The 19,335-nt window shown below is 40.9% G+C and overlaps 1 protein-coding gene across 5 annotated transcripts in view; it reads left to right on the top strand.

Annotated features, from left to right (window-relative positions):
* Positions 1 to 19,335, top strand: part of PDE4B (phosphodiesterase 4B) — a 480,594-nt gene that overhangs the window by 362,101 nt on the left and 99,158 nt on the right. For 4 of the 5 annotated variants that reach the window (XM_081054844.1, XM_081054845.1, XM_081054843.1 and 1 more), the window contains 4 exons: positions 210 to 404; positions 9,033 to 9,069; positions 9,197 to 9,267; positions 18,350 to 18,399. In XM_081054844.1, coding sequence (XP_080910970.1) covers positions 210 to 404; positions 9,033 to 9,069; positions 9,197 to 9,267; positions 18,350 to 18,399 — 353 coding nt within the window. The remainder of the gene's footprint in view (positions 1 to 209; positions 405 to 9,032; positions 9,070 to 9,196; positions 9,268 to 18,349; positions 18,400 to 19,335) is intronic. The other variant, XM_081054848.1, reaches the window with a different exon arrangement.

Below are 19,335 nucleotides of genomic sequence, written 5' to 3'. Positions count from 1 at the left end.
ATGACTGAACTTCAGTGGGACTGTTTTCCTTTACACAAAATGGGAAGAATACTGACTGCAACTCAGAGCTGTTGGGGAGATTAAAACTTTCCATAAAGTGTGAAGTTTTATGTGAAGTGCCTGGCACACATTGGTTCTCATTGTATATATGTCAGATGCCCTCCTCCATGGTTCTCACGTGACCTGAGTTTTCTGTTTTCTCTTCTAAGCTTTGATGTGGAAAATGGCCCTTCCCCAGGTCGGAGCCCACTGGACCCCCAGGCCAGTTCTTCCTCTGGGTTGGTGCTCCACGCCACCTTTCCTGGGCACAGCCAGCGCCGAGAGTCCTTTCTCTACAGATCAGACAGCGACTATGACTTGTCACCAAAGGCGATGTCGAGAAATTCTTCACTTCCAAGCGAGCAGTGAGTACAAGCTCTGTCTGGCTTCCAGTCTCACACTTACCTCATCTTTAACCCTGTTACAGCAGCAGCAGCAGCAACAACTATTCCCCTTTAGCTTGGGGGAAGGAGGAAGGAGAAAAATGAACACGAGCAGAGGTGACAAAGGTGACCCTCTTAAGGGCATTCATGCTCTATAGCTAGGGTCTCCAAAGGTATTAAAAAACCTCAGGCACGTTGTTCAGTTGACATCTGTTATTGATACTTTTGTAAAAAAATTTCACTGGGCTTCATTTCCTGAACTGCTGAATCCCTTATGGGACGGGAACCTTAACACTTTTTGCAAATCATGCTGAATTTTCCACAGCACGTGCAATTTGCATGAGGCTACAGAAGAGACAAAAAATGGTGGTTGATGACATGCATCCTCTCTCAGTGGCCTTTGCTTAGTGACATTCAATCGTTTGTCGTTCAGCCTCCTGTCTGTGTCTCTTCTCTGGACCCTTAACACAATGCTTACTTGTTGCCAGGCTCCTTGGTGAGACACATTCCACCACCTTATTAAGCACAGCTGATGTTTCTGTTTTGCTGCTATTAATTGTAGATCTCTCATTTTTATTTAAAGAACAACGACAGGCTTGTGTTACTTGTTTATTAAATTTTTGAAACCAAATAAAGTTGGATGCTGAAATGCATGCCTTAAAAAGTTTCTGGGCACACATACAATTGTTTTTAACATCATATGTTATAAAAATATCAGTAACTCCCTTAATGCTCCAGCCTGGAAAATTCCACTGGGCTTTCTTCTGCTATTGGAAAGGAAGCTAAAAAGGGTCACCCCATTGATAAGAGGCAGGGGGACATTTTAAAGTTCCCAGTAAGAAAATATTTCCCAGGGCATTTCTGCCAGCCATTTTTAATAGGTGTATCCTTGCCCTAAAATATCTCAATCATTGAGTGGGCCAAAATTCATTTATTCACTCATTTGGTAAATATTTACTGATTCTCTCCTATGTGACAGGCAGTGTACCAGTCCCCGGGGATATAAGATTAACAAAACAGTGGAAAATTCACCGATGAGTTAAAAACAGATATTCTCAAAAAGGTTCCATGCTCTCGGAGAGGTTACAGTTCAATAAGAAAGATAAGAGGAACAGCCACATAACTCTCTTACTAGTGGAAGGAAAAATTTAATGAGTGCTTACCAAGAGGCCAGCTGCATTTACAGATGTTATCTTTTTTAATCTTCACAACAGTCCTGTCAGGTCAGTACAGTTATTATCTCCACTGTAGAGATGACGAAACTGAGACTGTGAGAGACAGAAATCTACCCCTATCCCGTGACTGTATGTCACGCTCTATCCCAACATGCAGCTACGGCTGACTGTATTCAAAACTGTTGGGCTCTATCTGCCTATGTTCTTCAAACTGCAAAGCAGAATCTCCTACCAGGTAGAAGACAGATGAGTGCACAATTCAGGTACCTGGAGGAGAGGTGACCTCGGTGCTGTGGATCATATAGAACCAAGTAAGATTCTGACCAAGGTTCGGATGGGGGCTGTGACGGTGAATATATCTGGAGTTCTCTCTTCCACTAAAAGAAACACCTTTGGGGACTTCATATGGGGGAAAAGCACAGGAAATGGCATGAGCTCAAAGTAATTAGAGCTTCATTCACATAATGTCTCATAGATGAAAGACTAGCTTTGGAAGGCAGCTAGCAGTTCCCCAAACTCATGCCAAAAAGCCTGACAGGCCTCAGGGTCATTCCAGAGGCTTCCCAGAAAGTGCAAATCAAATTTCAGTTTAAACCCTGGTGATTCTGTACTTAGAATCAAAAGGTTATAGAAATGCTGAACTTGAATAGACTTTCACGACCACAGTCCAACTCGGCCTATAGCTGTAGAAGCAGAAATCTAGTTCTGAGAGAGTCTGCGGCCACGGTCCTGAATAGTAACCGGTCCATTTTACTGACCAGCAAAAGTGTCCCCTCACTTGAGAACCAAAATAGTGTTGCCGACTTTAGATTTAGGCAAGTAAAGATTGTACAGGTAAGTTATCGAGTATCATTCTCAATCTTTTAATGAGAATGACTTTTTCAAATAAAAAAAAAGTAGGAAGGCACCCTTTTACAACAAACAGCAGCTCTTCTCAAGAAAAACAGCTGGCAACTTCACGTCACCCTCTCAAAGATACTAGGAACAGGATCCATGCAAATCTTCAAGCTAGTGAAAATAGCACCGAATTTGGTTTAACAAATATTTCAACATGATAGTGAAACTTTTATATATTTGTCAGTTGAGGTGTTTATATTCCCCAACACAACAAGAAGTGGAGTTTAAATAATACCCAGATTCGTCTGGTATTTCCTTTTCTCAGGACCATGTTGAAACACCCAGTATCACACAGGTGGTAGCTGGTGCTAAACTGGAAGTAATGCTCTCAAAGCGATTTCACCCAAATATTCCTCTTCAGGGTGAATTGAAATAAATAGAGGGACAGCAGCCCCCGAACCTCTGACTGCTTCCCGCGCCTTCCATACAAAGAGCCAAGAAAAGGAGGACAATGACAGGAGTGACGTCTCGACACAAAGACCATTGCTTAGGGGCTGCAGGATGTCCCCTGCTCAGGAGCCCCTCATACCCTGCCCAGACCAGTCATGAATTTATAGAAGAGGTGGACAACTTGACATAATTTCTTTGCATTAAATCCTAGTGGTAGAGACAACACTTGCTTTTTAAAATGTCTCATCTGAACTCTTTCAGAAGAGTAAGAGGAAACTCAGGCGGAGAGAGTGAGTGCAAAGAGTAAACATGTGAATGGAAAATTAAAAGTGGCTTTAACTTTTACCAATAGAAGAGAGATTGAGATAAGGCTTTCTAGTAAAGAACACAGCATCACTGTTGGCTCCCAACAGGAAATTTCAGATGCTTTCCTAGATGGGGCAATAATTTGTTGGTTTCTGTTCTGTTCCTTTGTTGTAGTCATCTCTAACGTAATGCCTTTGTATCTGTGGTACAGATTTCCCAATGGGAACAGAAAGTACTGGAAACTGGTTAAGGCCAGTGATATTGCCCCAAACTGTGGTGGGAACCACCCTAGACAGAATCCAGTTTTGATTTTTCACCTGCAAAGCCACAGGGAAGGAAGAGCCATGTCTCTTTCTTTGGGTCATCTCATTTGCAAAGCTTTATAAAGACAAGGAGCTCTTTAAAGACGCCATTTGTGTGAGGACGAAGAAGTGTCTAGAGAGCAGTCAAGGGAAATGAGACCTAACAACCAAGAAGAAAAGCAGAAATAACAGCCCACTTAAATTTAAGACCTATTGATTGATAGACTAACAAAAATCATAATGTGGTGTCTAAGATGTGAGTGAGACCTCACTGCTCTCACACTTACTAGCACCATGACTTTAAGACACTGAATCTCTTTTATAGTGTGTAAATTATCTGTAAATAAAAATACACATTTATTGAGCATTTCCTATGTGCTACGTACTATTTAAAGTACTTTACACATTTTAACTCATTTAATCCCCATAATCCCAATGTGGTTGGTACTGTAATTTTCTTGTCTTAAAGATAAGGACATTGGAGCACAGAGGTTAAGTAACTTGCCCAATAAATGGAGGACCAAGGCTTAAATCCAGGGAGTTTAAGTGATTAAATCGTGTGGCTATCTAATACATAAACAGACACTAAATGAGGAGGAAAATAAAAATAATGATATTAATTTCTGTTCTGCCTCTCTTTCCAACTGTTATGAGGATCATATTCATTCTTTCTTTTTCAAACAATCACTTACCTTTAGGCACTTTGTTAACAAATAGGACACCTCCTATGTCTTCAAGGGAGCTAAAAGAATAGGAAGTCAGAGCGGCTGGTTAGAGCGCAGCGCCCATAACACCCAGGTCACCGGTTCAATTCCCACATGGGTCAGTGAGCTGCGCCCTCCACAACTAGATTGAAAACAATGACTCCACAACTAGATTGAAAAAAACAACTTGAATTGGAGCTGATGGGTCCTGGAAAAACACACTGTTCCCCAATATTCCCCAATAAAAATTAAAAAAAAAAAAAAGGAAGTCAATAGGCAGTTTTAATACCTGCAGGTAAGGGTAGTCATAGAAAGGTGTACCCAGGACTTTGAGAGGTCCAGCTAGGCAGGGCAAGCAGTCTACTTTGAGGACTTACAGCTAAGTTAGAGGAGTTAGCCAAGCAGAAGGGTGTGCAGGAGAAAGTGCCACGTGCTAGCTAACTCACTCTCTAGTTGGCAGGAGCAGGGTGGGGAGCCACAGCCCAATATGGCTGCGACAGCGAATGGGAGGGGATAAGGATGCGGTGGAAGACAAGGCTAGAGAAGTAAGCAGAGGCCTCATCATGAAAGGCCTGTGCTAAGGAGGTGGCCTCTGTGGTGCAGGCAAGCAGTTGGGAACTGCTCGAAGCTTTTAAGCAGGAAAGTACAACATCAGATGAATGTTTTTGAAAGATAGCTCTGATTTTGGTATGAAGAATCGTTGGGAGGGTGGACAGGCCTAAAGACTAGTGTCCAAGAGCCAAATGAGAGGCTGCTTTGGTAATCCACATAATAGAGGATGGATGTCTACCTTAGAGCAGTTCCAGTGGCAGGTTAATAAATGTTTGCAAGTTAGGATCAACAGGGGTTGGTGGTTGATTGTAGGATGAGAGACAGAGAGGTTTCAGGATTGACCAACAAGATAGGTGGTTGCACCATCCCTAGAGTCGAGAACATTCTCTTATTACGTGAAATAATGTGTATGAACGTGCTTTGTAAATGGTAAAGTACAATATAAATAGTTCTCTTGATTGCAACAAGGGCAGACATGACTATCCTATGGAAGTTCTCACCAACTGGGAAGATAGACCTGCAATTCTTTAATTATAATAATGATGATGCCTACTACTAATAAGAATAAGTATAACTAAATAATTAAAGTACTTTTTAGGTGTCAAGCACTGTTGTAAGAGTTGTACATGTATGATAACTCATTTACTTCTCACAATACCCCACTTTACAGATGAAGAAAGTGAGGCATAGAGAGCTAGCCTGATGTCTCATAGTTAGCAATAGGGCAACTGGAAAAACACACCAGTGTGTGTGGCTCAAAATCTGTGCTCTTAACTATAATAGTGTATGTGTCTCTACAGACTAAATCAGCAGACTAAAATCAGTGTTACAAGAAAAATATAAGTAAAATTCTGTGTGTAGGTATGAAACAAAGAAAGGTGCAATGAATAAAATCCAAAGTGCAGTAGGAAGTAGCATGTTTGCTTTCTAGAAAACCATTTCATTATTTAGAGTAGGCCTGCACTCAATTCTAAGACGCACACTATTCTCACCTCCAATTATTTGATCAAAATGTAATGTGCTAGTTTTGTCACTAGATGGTGCTTGTGACACGGTTCTGAAACCTGGCCTGGTCTCTTCCCTTAAGAGGCATTGCCCACTTGAGTGGTTTGAAGCCATCACTTTTTCATAACCCATCAAGTGTTTGGTTATTTCCATGTCATATTATTTTTAATTATTAATATATCAAATTATGATTTAAATTTTTAGAATAGTTTCATAAATAATCTGGCTGTATTCAAATAGGAGTTTTTTTGTTTTGTCTTGTTTTTTCCTCTACTTACCTGTGACAAGCAGCTATTGGCATACAGCATTAGCTTTTGCAGTTCAAATCCTTTAAGGGAGCCATTGCTGGGGGTCCGCGAGTCCATCTCTTGCTTCTGAACGTTCTGCTCTGTTAAACTTCAAAAGTTCGATAATGATAGTCATGTTGACATGGTGCTCTCTTAATATTTGTTTATCTCCCTTTAATCATTACTTTGTACAATTTTCGTAACTCCCTATCATGCAACAATATATCAACTTTTGGTACTATATATGTATTAGATTTGCTTATATTATTTAGCGTTTGTTGAGTATTTAGAGGCCAGAAAGCCAGGAGCCATAGATGATCTACTTAATTCTACCTCCATTACCTTATATCCAGTTCACCCTAATGTCTTATGAACAATGTGAACTTCACAGCAGAAATCTGAGCAAATAGCTACATATCCCATCCCTCTAAAGTGCATCTGAAGAAAATAGGTTGGGAAGAGGCGGTTCTCAATACAGTTCACCACCCTGCATGTATATCACAGCTGCTCCTCTCCTCACCCTTTATTCTGTCTCTCCTTTCGGCTCCTCTCCAAGAATCCTGAGGTTCTTCCTTTGGTTCTCTCTCTATAAATATATATCCCACCACCTCAGGAAGCCACCCTGTTAAAGCGTGCCATTGCTTTAACAGTCCCCGCTATTACAGGTAACTCCTAAATTTGCAGCTCTGATTCCCATATTTCAGCCTTTCCACTTGATGTCTGTACCAGGATATCAACAAGTATCTTAAAACACAACCTGTGGGAAAGTGATACATCTCCTCCCGCAATCTCTCCTTACTTTCTTGTCTCTTCTACTCATGACTTCACTATTTTCCTGGATACCTATTTTTTTAAACTGAAAATAATATTTCTTTATGACCACTTATCCAATGCAATGGCCAGTTCCTGGCAAGATGTTTAGGGTCTCTTCAAATTGTCTTTTCCTTGTTCTTCTCTGCCTCACCTATTTCTTCTCATCTGAATGACTGGCAATCGCTCCTTATTTTCCCAGCTCTTCCGCTCTAACTCATCCTTTCATGTCATTTACTTTCTAAAACATTTTTCTGTTTGCCTATCTCACTAAAAACCTGAACTGGCTCTTTTCTTGCTACTGAGTTAAGCACCAACTCCACAACCATTGTCGACACTGTCCATAATATGGGCATGGGAAAGCTTCTAGTCTTATCTTCTATAAATGTCTATAGTTAATGTGATCAGATCTACCCAAGTCGGCACCAGGCATCTCGGTGGGTGAATATGTTCAGTAGTTTCCCATTTCAAAGCCTTTGTTCTAGCAATTTCTCTCATTGGTAGCTAGCACCTACTATGCGTGCCATTTAAAATCTGCCCTTAAAAATTCATGTCACATGCCACCGATTCAATCAAGCCTTTCCTACTTCCTCTAATCTGTGGTTATCACCTCTCCTCTGTACCCCCATTAAATATCCATTCTTTGTATTTCTCGTTCTATGTTTATACTATCTATTGCACTATTTTGAATATTTTTCTGTCTTCTGGGTTTTAATTTGGGATTATGGATTCTGTATAATTCAATCTGTCTACTATGCAGAGTCATTGTAAAATAGGAAATATAGTGGTTAAAAGCATAGACTTTTGGAATCAAGCAGTCTTAATTCTTCCACTTGATAGTAATCTGCTAGTTAAGCGGTTGTTTGACTACTCTGAGCTTTGATATCGTCTATAAAATGGGAATTGTAAGAGTACCTGCTTCAAGTCTTGTTACAAGATAATGCATATAAAGTGCTTAGCACAGGGCCTGACATCCAGTAATCATGTAAAACATGCTTACGGCTCTTCAGTATGCTTTTTATAAGTCACTGTGCAAAAGTGGATGCGCAAGAAGTTTAGCAGATTGGATTGAAGGGGGACTTCTAGCTCAAGACAAAAGTAGGAAGGGAAATATTATATTAAATAAGACCCCAGAGTAAAAGCCTGTGTTAGAGGAGTGACCCATGTGGACATAAGTGTTCAACTCTGGGTCCCCAGGCCTCACACAATCTTGGCATGGGGCAGATGCTTAATAATTAATGGTTGCATTCACATAATTAACAAGTAAGGCGCCATATTTGTATGGCGATCATGAGAACAAAGTGATAGATCAGACAGTAAAGGAAGCTCATTGTCAAACGACTTCTGTGTGACTCTCACTGTGAGAGCAAATTGGCCTGATTTGGAGTCTGCAGCTCAGGCCGACGTGTCTTCTAACGACTTTCATGGAGAGTTTGCTGCATGTGGGCTTAAGTTCAATTTATCATCAAAGCATGTGCCAGAGAGAAAGAGCATTTCTGAAAACACAATTTTGACTGTTTCTAAGTAAAGATTTACATAACACTAGGTACAGCTTAATCGGATCTTTGGACAAAATGAGCAACAAGGATATGGTAATAGTAGATTCAGTCCGCACACTCCCCATTAAAAGCTTTTCCCTGGGTACTTTAAGAAAAAAGTTCTATTAAAAACAAAAAGTAATGGGATTCCCAGACAGAAATCTGTGTTTAAATGGCATTAAGGCTGTGGTTCAAATCAACAAAAGCCAGGAAATCCAAAGTTAACCTTTATCCAGACTGTTATACCATTTTTTCCAACTCTGTGTGTGCCTGTGAGCAGCCCTCCCTTTGAATTTCCTGGCTCTGGCAACCCAAATCCACAAGTCGCTTTGAATTACAGTACTCTGGGTCTACTATTTAATGGGAGTACACCCTGAGGATATATGCTTACGTGCTAATGCTTTTATGTGTAGTCACTGTAAATCTAGATGCCACGAACCTAAGTTGTTTCTTCTTTTTTTTTTTTTTCAAGTTCCAGAGATCCCCATTTATGCTTAAATCAGTCCTGCCTTATGTCTAGGTAGAAGGGAGGACTTGTATAACATTTGCATTGCTAACACTGATAAAGGTTAATATTACAGCTTATATGTCACCTTTGTGATTCAAATGCATTTTTAAATGTTTCTTTTCTCTCTTTTCCCCAGACATGGCGACGACTTGATTGTAACGCCTTTTGCCCAGGTATGTATGTGTTGTGCTAGCCCTAGCTCACTCTCACTCTATCCCTGGTTCTACTTTTTAAGTGTGGCGTCTGAACCTGCCCATTCATCTCCTTTCGTTCCTAACCATTTAAACATTTTCCTTACAGGTTCTCGCCAGCTTACGAAGTGTGAGAAACAACTTCACCGTACTGACAAACCTGCATGGAACATCCAATAAGTAAGCATGGACTTTTTATGGAATTATGAATCCTTTCATTAAAGGCAAAACCACTGAACAGCATCCAGAAAAAAAAAAAAAGAACATAAAACAAAAAAACAACAAAAAGAAAACAAACAAAAAAAAAAAACTGTTGCCTGGAAATTTGCCATCCAAGCTAATTAGGCTACACAATGAAATTTGAAAATACGATGACATACCATCGTATTTTAGAATTAGTAAGATGTTAGAAATTAGTCTGGATCTTATTGATCTTTGTACCCTTAACACTTAGTATACAATAGAAATTCAACAAATGAAAGAATGAGATGAGGATTTTGTTGACTTTCGTATTTACTTCTTTGGAAAGTATGAATACTTCTCAGTAATAGCTATAAATTCTATTAAAATTCTTTTGGAATAGCTCTTAATGAATTTAGGGATTCAAACTTGAGATTAAAAGTACCAAAAAGTTCAAGTCCCAGTTGCCTATTTTATGATAAGAGATAAACAGATTCATGCAATTTGATGACTATGTGTGTGATGAGCTTCTCCTCCTCTCCCAACTAACTACATAACACTGGTCATTTCAATGAACATTTCTGAACTCTTGGTCTCTTCATGTGTAAAGTGAAGTGTTTGAACTTGATATTCCTGAAGCAACTTTCTCCTTAGAAATCATTTCAATCTATGAATCTAAGTGTTATGCAGTTTACTGTCCAACATTTTAAAAGACCACCACAGGGCTTTTCGAAGGTCATAGAATCTGTGATCCTGGAATGGTAGGGCTGAAGGAGACCCTTGAAACCGTTGATTCAACCTTTTTGTTTTACAGGAGGAGAAATCCACGCCCTCTAGCGACTTGCTAACAACTACACCATAGGGTATAGATACACCAGGGCCAATTCCTAAATCTCCCAAGTTTTCCAGCCAGTATTGTCTACACAGCACCCTGTTTCTCTAGCCTTAGCGAAATTATTCATTGACTCTCTATTTTGATTTTATCCAAATTTTCAAAGGGTGGAATTGTTAAAAATGGAAGTAAACTCTGCTTTGAAAGCTTACTTTTCCTCTCTCTGTTCTATAGCTTGTTGCTGAGCCTCCTCCGAGAGCTCTGCATACCCTAATGGAGTCTCTTTCGTCATTGGTCTTTCCTCTAAACTGTTGCCCAAACTGCCACCTGAGGGATTTTACCACATGCTCTTTGACCTTGCCATTCTCCAGCTTGAAGCATTTCCGTGGTTCACTCTTACCATTAAGATAAAGTTTAAATGCGAATGATTGGCACCCAAGACACCTCATGATCCAACTTAAGTTAGTTTGATTGACAGATGGGTTTATATTTGATACAATATCCATGAAAGCTGGAGATTTGCCCAGCCTCTTTTGCAGTAGTACTCTCTGTTTATTTATTTATTAAGTAATTTACCCAACAAGTGTTTAGTTAGTACATGCTATTCATCCATCCATATATGTACGTCTTTAACAAATATTTATTGAGCACCCGCCTTGTACCAGGCACTGGTGATATAACAGTGACCAAAACAGACAACTTCTCTGCCCTTTCAGGGCTCCCATTCTAAACGGAAGCACCAAGGCCTTCAATGAGGAACCCTCAGAGCAGGTCTCTGGCCCCAGGAGATCACAGTCCAACAACTGTGGTCTGCGTGTTCCCGGCATGTTCTACTCTCCATCCTGATCATGGACTTATTGTTCTGTCTTCCTAACATGGCTGAGCACCCCTCGGTGACCCTCGAAAACCCTGCCAACCTTATCACACCATTTATGGATCTCTGCCCCCCCTGAGACAATGCACCCCTTGAGGCCCCTGGAGAATTACATTTGCTTTTCCTTGAATTTCTTCCAAGAATTAGAAGAATCCCTGACACCTAGTGAGTGCTCCATAAATATGTATCATACACATAAATTTCTCAATAAGTAATTATAGGAGAAAGACCACCAATTATTTAGAAAATTACTTTTTTGGAGTGTTCCCTTCCCTGTCCTTACCTTCTTTTCTTTATAGAGTATGGCCACTAGGACTATACTTACTGGTTTCAATTCTCAATAACTCAATAACTCAATTCTACCACTTGAAAATTATATGACTTAGGCAAATTAATTAACCTCTCTATATCTTGGTTTCCCATTCAGTAAAATAGGGTTGTTCTGAGGATTAAATATGTTAATAGTTGTAAAGCATTTATAACAACATCTAGCACATGGTAGATGCTCAATAAATGTGAGCTATTACATTAATAGTTACATTTCTTTCACTGAATCCAGAAACTATGTAACACTTTGGGGATTTCACATCTATTATCTCTGTTTCAATCACCATAAATGATATTCATGACAGATATTGTTTCCCCCACTCTATGGATAAGGAAACACAGCTTAGGGAGATTAAATGACTTGTATAAGAACCTACCACTTCTGGGGAATAGCAGAGTCATATTTGAAACCTGCTTTTCCTGAATCTTATTACAGTGCTCTTTCCATTCACTACTCCTGTTAAATCTTTGGGACTACGGGAAGATATTTCTGAAGGCTGTGGAACAGAGAGTCATTTAGGAAGAGCTTACGGAATAGATGAAGGTCAGAGAGCCTGACGGCAGAGAAATGAGCTATGAGAGTGTTTTTAGGAATTTAAATTGAGAAGGGGAGGTCTGTCCCAAGGTAATGAAGGTTGGAATTGGGAAGGAAGGGATTTTAATAAGAACATTTTTCAAAGGCTTCTTACAAAGCAGGACTCAAGTTCACTACATTAAATAGCTCCAGGGGCAAGAGTTGTGGGGGAGGGTGAATTGGAGGCATGTTTCAGTTACTGGTTTGTTACCATGGGCCTTGGAAGTTCGTCCTCTGGTAGTAGTCTTGGGGACTTTCAGTCTAACTCTACTGATTAATAGGCTATGTCATCTGAAGCTACTTTTTTTTTGCAAATTAGGTCTTTCCAGAGCCTTAAGTGTTTTGATCCACATAAACCTTCGGGAACTGAGTATCCTCAGACCATAATTGCCATATGCAGAGCTGACCCAGAGCCCAGTCTCACATGCTGGCTGAAGACCATCTCCCAAATCATGGCCCTTTGTGTCATCTTTGGCCCAGACCAAACCACACTCACCAAATAGATCTCCACCAGTAAGATAGTTGCATCTAATGATCTTTCTCAAATCCATCCCCATATTTGTACAGAGTTGAGCCTCTTATTGATTTCAAGTACTTCCTTGAAACCAACACCAACCAATAGAAGTTCAAGGCAGGGCACATCCACCACTAGAGCTTCACCAGAGTGTTGAGATTGCCTCAGTCCAGCCCAGACTGAGAACTGAGTGATGGGTTTCAGCTACAGATGGAGCAGCCCGTCAGGGGCAGAGTGGAAAAGTGGAAAATTGAATGCAGTTCATTCTATTCTAGATAGGCAATACCCTCAAGCAGATAAAGAAAACTGAAGACAAGAATATCTGCCAGGAATGGATCTACTCTATGGAGAGCATTTTTCTCCCCACATATTCACTTAACAGCTGAAACGGAGATTTATGGAACTCAAAAGTTTCTTTCCTGGATTTCTGTCTTGGGTTGCAGGGTGCTGCTCCTTGCCTTGAGTGTAATATTTAAGCAGTAATTATGTCCTTGGAGTGGTTTTCATGAGACATCTGGATAGCCTGGTTTAGGATATGAAAAGGAACTCCCACATAGAACTACGCTTCTCATAAGTCAAGATTTCCTTTATCTTTTGGCTCTTTGCTCTGCATGAAAGCAGTCCATTGTCTGCCTGAGCTTTACCACCCAAAGGCTGAAAATCTCGGAGTTCCTGTTGAGGTGATTTCCTTGCACTTCCATGAAATGTTCCATAGAGGAATGCTTGATTGGGCCTGTTATTTCTTGGCTTCAAATTAAACCCTATATTTCCTTTGTCCCAGGAGTTAATTTTGAAAATATGGCTTTCATTTAGAGTCGTTAATTTAGATAAGTATCCCTAAAGCATTTACTGGCTTCAAAGAGACTGGTGGCGAAATCACATGGGTGCGTGGGAGTGTCTGCCATTCAGCAGTCTGATAATCAGGGGACAGAGCTGGGAGCAAAGCGATATCCTCCGTCATTCAGCTGGGTCATCAACATCACAGATATCACCGGTGGCTAGCAGGAAATCATGTAACATCTCTGTATTAACATTACTCCAGGGCATAACTCAATCAACATGTTTGCATTCTTTGAGAAAGAATTAATGACCACTTAATTTTTTTTTTCCAATGTATATCTGAGGTGTCTTTCATTGCTTTATGTATTTTGGCATGGGATTTAAATTAGCTGAAAATAATAAAATTTTGAACATTCGGAGTAGGAAAGAACCTAGCCAAATTTTCTCAAGAATAAGTGAGGAAATATATGTAAAACCCCTCACACAGGACCTGGCACATTGTAAATTGGCAGTAAATGTGAGTTGTGGCCTGCTCTCCCCAAGGAAGGAAGAAATAGAGAGGTTGGGTGTATTGCCCAGGGCTATACAGTTGGAAGAAGCCAGAACCAGGATTAGCATTCCTGACTTCTTATTCATAGTCCAGTTCTTTCTCCAGTGTGCTATTCGGGGCTGGAAAGTATTCACTACTGCGGCCTTATTATTTTCCCTAGTAATGTCACAGTCTCCGACAATCCAGGCATGTAACTTCTCATGATTATTCCATAAGTTAGGGACCACTGGAAACTGGGCAACCAATGCCATTTTCTTCTGGCACTCACCATTTTCTCATTGGCACTCTCATGCCCTCTAAGCCCGAATGCAGCTTCCAGAAGTCATTTAAAATGTATCAAGTTCATTCATTTAAAATGTCTTCAGCCTCTTTGTACCAGTTCTAAGTGATAAACCAAATAAACAGAGTCCGTGCTTTTCCAAAGCTTATATACACAGATGCTTGTCTGAATTAACAACTCTAAAGAAAAGCTATATTTTCAAAGTTAACTCCTGGGACAAAGGAATTTATATAATTTTTGTACTTTTCAAAAGGTCATCGGGAGAATTGGGTGCTATGAGTAGTGATGATGTTAAGAGCTATGCCATTAAGGAAGCAGACATTTCCAACTTTTAGGGTCTCTTGGTTCAATGTCTCCTTTTACTGAAGCCTCCTTTGGAACTCAGGAAGATAGGGAAAATAAAATTGTTAAAAACATATTATTAATCTAATGAATACATAATGGGTACCTATATCATACCAAATATTTAGCTGATTCCAAGGTTACAAAGATAAACGAGGTGCAATCTTTGCTTAATTATCTTACAGGTGACTTGAGAAGACAGACAGGAAAGTGGAATTTCAGTCTAGCATAAGCAATCTACGATGGGACAAGCACAGGAAACTACCAGTAGCGCAGACAAGAACCACACACAGGAGGGAAGACTTTCCTGAGGAGGTGATGCCTAAGCTGAGTCCTAGAACATGTGAAGGAGTTTGCCACTTAAAGAAGAGGGGGGAAAGTGTTCAGCTGAGCAAAACATATTCAAGAGCTCGGCCACATGAGTGTATGCTGTGCGTGAGGAATAGCCAGTAATATGTAGAACCAAGATACTATAGGAAAAAGGAAACCAGATAAAACATTCATATGCTTTTTGGCTCATCAAATCATTTTCACATCAAGGTTCATTCAATCAACAGTTCACCTATATTTATAGAGTTTCTACAATTTGTGAGGCAAGTTGGTGGGTCCTGTAGAGGTTACATAGAAAGGGATCAGAACTGAATTCTACCATGAATGGGCCACAGATTAGTGGTTGGGATAATACGTGCTCATATGAGGTTAACATGAGGAAATAACCCTAAAGGTACAAATAAAGCCCAGTGAGACATTAGAGGGAAGATCATTTTTAGCTAAGAAGATGGCATTCCTTGGAGAAGATGGCATTTAACCTTTACAAGTATGATTCTGACACCAATTACAATGCATGGGTTCTTTTCCCCCCCACCCCCCACCCCCGTCCTACATCCAAGCAATTCTCTGTGATACCAGTATTCAAGTCAGGTCTGACAGCATTTACCTGGAGACAGTGTCAGATCCCACAAGTTAAGGGTCAGTCCTATAAGACTCTCCCTACTCCCCATTTCAGATGCCAATCACAAGTCTGGGTTGCACTTCTGCTGATCAACTCGCTCTAGATCAGAGGTTCCAAGGACTCCCTCCTTGGGGTTAATTTGCTAGAGTGGCTCACAGAACTCAAAATATTTTACTTACTAAATTACTGGTTTATTACAAAAGGATATATATGACTCAGGAACGACCAGAGAGAAGAGATGTGTAGGGCAAGGTATGTGAGAAGGAGCACAGAGCTTCCTTGCTCTTTAAGCACGCCACTCTAGAATTTCCACGTCTTCACCAACCAAGACCCTTTGGGTTCTCATGAAGGCTTCACTACAAAGAGACGACTGATAAAATCAGTGGTCATTGCTGATTGAATTCAATCTCCAGCCCCTTTCCCTTTCCCCTGAGGGCCTGGGTGGGGCTGAAAATGTCAACCCTCTATTCACACCATTGGTGTCCCTGGAGACCAGTCCCAGGGATTTTCCAAAAGTCACCTTATTAACATAACAAAAATCACCTTTCTCACTCTCCTTACTTAGGAAATTCTAGGGGTTTTAGGAGTTTTATGCCAGGAACAGGAAGAAGACCAAGTATGTATGTTTCATGATAAATCACAGAAGTATAGATGATACTTAGACACGTGGATTTGTGCAGGGAGAGCTTTTCTTTCAGAGGAATGGCTTGAGCCGTGCCAGGAGAGGGATAGCACGTGTTCAAGGGATAAAAAAGGGATGAGGTTTGGCCTTGACAATGTATGACTTTCTTCTTTCCTTCCTTCCTTCTTTCCTTCCTTCCTTCCTTCCTTCCTTCCTTCCTTCCTTCCTTCCTTCCTTCCTTCCTTCTTCTTTTTCCTCCTCCTCTTCCTCCTCCTCCTTCTTCTTCCTTCTCTCATTCTAGCTTTCTCCCCTTTCTTTCTTCAATAAGCAGTTACTGAGTGCTTGGCATATGAAAGACCACACTGGATTTTAGGGATCCAGTAGTAAACAAGTTCTCCCCTTGCTCAAATAAACTTTACATTTAAAGTGAGGAGTTCTATATTGAAAGCTAATTAGACAGTGCCTGTTTTAATTACAATTTTAAAGTGCTACTATGGTGAAGTACTAGATGCATAAAAGCAAACAGCCAGTCAGTGGTTTGGAATAAAATGTCAGGAAGGGAGGAATTCTGAGAGAGAAGCTGGGAAAAGTGAGTTACAGCCAAAGAGCAAAGGACTTTGATTGCCAGGCTAAGGAGTTTGGGATTTACTCTCTTAATTTTTCTGAAAAAGAGCCTTCAGTGTTAGTACAGGTGTTGTCAGCAGATTGGAAAGTGGAAAGAACATGTACTTTGGATTCCGAAAGACTGAGCTTTGACTCCCAACCATGCCCGTTATAAACCATGTGTGCTTCATTTCAACATGTTTCTTCACCGCTCTGAGCTTCAGTTGCCTTAGCCTTAAAATGAGATGATAACAGATAATAATAGATGATAGATAATAGTAGCTCCAAATAAAAGCTAAGAAGTGCTTAGCACAGTGCCTAGCAGAGCAAAGCAATCCTTGGATGTCAATTTCCCTTCCCTTGTTACACATGAAAATTTCATGCCACAGAAGGTTGAAAAGTACCTGGCCTGGGCTCGCCTAGCTAGTAAATGAATGGTAGACGTGAAACCTGTCTATCAGACCCTGCAGCGATAAGGTATAATCATCTAGACACTAGACTGCCCCTAAGGAACCAAAATTGGATTTGGAGTACTTACTACAAACCTAGGAAGATAACTGTGGTCACACCTGGAGGGAGACCCTTCCTTCCCGATACCTTGCAGTCCATCCTTTATCATTTAGAATTTGGCTTCCTTCCCAAACTTGCCTATACATCAAAATTCACAGAGAAATAAAAAGTGACAGATTCCCAGGCTTCATTCCAGATATACTGAAATAGACTTTCCAGGCATGGGGAAGGGAATCATATTTTTAATAGTTCCCCAAGTTAGTCAGATATCTTCTATGTTTAGAGACCCACTGGCCTAGAGTCCCACTCTCTTGCTTGTTGCTAATATCCTGTTGATCTTCAGTGGGACAGAGAGCTCAGTCTACTAGTCAGTAGTCCTGAAAATGTGGCTCCCAGCTTCAGCACCACCTGGCACTAGTTAGAATACAAACTCTCAAGCCTACCCCAGGCTGACTGAATCAGAAACCCTGGGGGTAGGTTCCGCAATGTGTCTTCATAAGCCTCTAGGTGATTCTGATGTACTCTTCAAGTTTGAAGGCTATTGTTCTGTACTATTTCTGGGAGGTTCTCCAGCAATGCACTGGGAATCGAGGAGAGTCTGGTAGTTCTGCAAAGCATGAGAAGAATGGTGAGATCAGCAACAGGTGTCAGGGAGAGAGAGGTGTGGGGAGGAGATAAAGAAGAAAGAAAAGAAGGAGCCCTAGTATTTGTGGAGCATAAATTTGTTTATTTGTTTCATTTCACTCTTGACATCAGTAGGTTGTTGTGATGTAGAATAGTGGTCAGTTTCTCTATGAAAAGACCGTTACATAAAGTAAGCAACCTGGACAGTGTTCCTAGTGGCTGTGTGACCTTTGGCAAGAGAAAAGTCTCTCGGGTCCTCAGTTTCCTGAGGTGCAAAAATGAGAGGTGTGGACTGGTTGATCTCTAAGGACTCCTCTGGCTGTAACTTTCTACAGCACTGCCCAAAGGAGCTGGAATTCACTCTTAACATTTGGTGTCATTCCTGAACAAGGATATCCTCTTCTGGGGGCCTCCTGGAACAGGGAAACCAAAAACAGAGGGGCTAGTTAGCAACCTGGAGTAAACGACTTCCTTCCTAGAGTGTTAGAGCATCCAGGAAGCTGTGCGTAGGGAAATTCCAGGCCATCTGGATGTGAGAGAATTGCAGTCATCTACCCCTGTTACAGGAGCCTGCCTTCCGGAGATAGCATTATGTCACTGGATAGCTCAGTATGGTCTGGAAAACTCCTCAGAGTTCATGGGGATGCAGGGAGAGAATATTCAGAGACTCAGGTCTTCTTTTCTCTCTGTCTCCACAGGAGGTCCCCAGCCACTAGTCAGCCTCCTGTCTCCAGAGTCAACCTGCAAGGTAAGCCAAGTCCTGGCCTATCTCCATATTTCAGAATATGGAATGTGCCTCTTATTCAGAAGCTTTTTAAGAATGATAGCATTTATTTGCATATCATGGCCCTCAAAATTATGTCTCTTGGTGACTTTTTTCCAAGGCATTCTGAAGCTTTACTTTGTTCTGTGTGAAACCCCATGAAAAGCAGTATTAAATTCTTTGCCCGTCATGTGTATGCCCAGGCTTGCAGAATGTGATGCGTGAGTGCTAATGCTGCTTCCCAGTACAGGAGCAGGAGGCAGAACTGTAACCGTGCAATTTGACCTCAGCTTGTTCGGCCTGGTGAACTCCAGGAGAGCTAATCTCAAAGCCCCCCTGCCCCCAGGTGCTCCCCTGTGGGCCTCAGGGCCCCACAGGCTATGTTCGTGGTTTTCCTTTTAGCTCAGCTATAGATCCCACTTGAATCTACATCCTTTCCAGGTGTGAAACCAAAGCCTCTTTCCAGGTCACAAATCATTTCTTTTGGAGGTCATCCAATTTCGTTTCTCAAAGGTGTTTTAAAGAGACCCAACCTCCCATCTTTCAGGACTGTGCCTATGCTTTTCATGTCGAGTTGAGAGCTGTGTGCGGAGAAGAAGGGCTATTTTGAAGGAACAACATGGAGATGTGTAGAACATAAATTTTTCTTGACATAAGATAAAACCAGTTAGATGACATTTTAAAAAGTGTAAAATGGAGTTTTTCCCCTTGACCCTGATCCCTCTAGTGTAGCAGTGGTCTTGAGTAAAACCACACGAGAAACAAATAAGATGAACTCATAGTGAGATCGCCTAATACCTAACGAGCGTTGCCTTTCTACACTTCTGTTTTCAGCATGCTCTTTGCTTCGCTTTATACTCATGATCTTCCTTGCTTGGAAGTTGTGTTCTCGTATTGATATCATGGCCATAAGTATAGTGG

The sequence above is a fragment of the Rhinolophus hipposideros genome, assembly GCF_964194185.1.
Source record: "Rhinolophus hipposideros genome assembly, chromosome: 8".
Taxonomy (NCBI): Eukaryota; Metazoa; Chordata; class Mammalia; order Chiroptera; family Rhinolophidae; genus Rhinolophus; species Rhinolophus hipposideros.
Note: the sequence above shows the minus strand (reverse complement) of the source record. Positions and strands in the feature narration are given on the sequence as shown.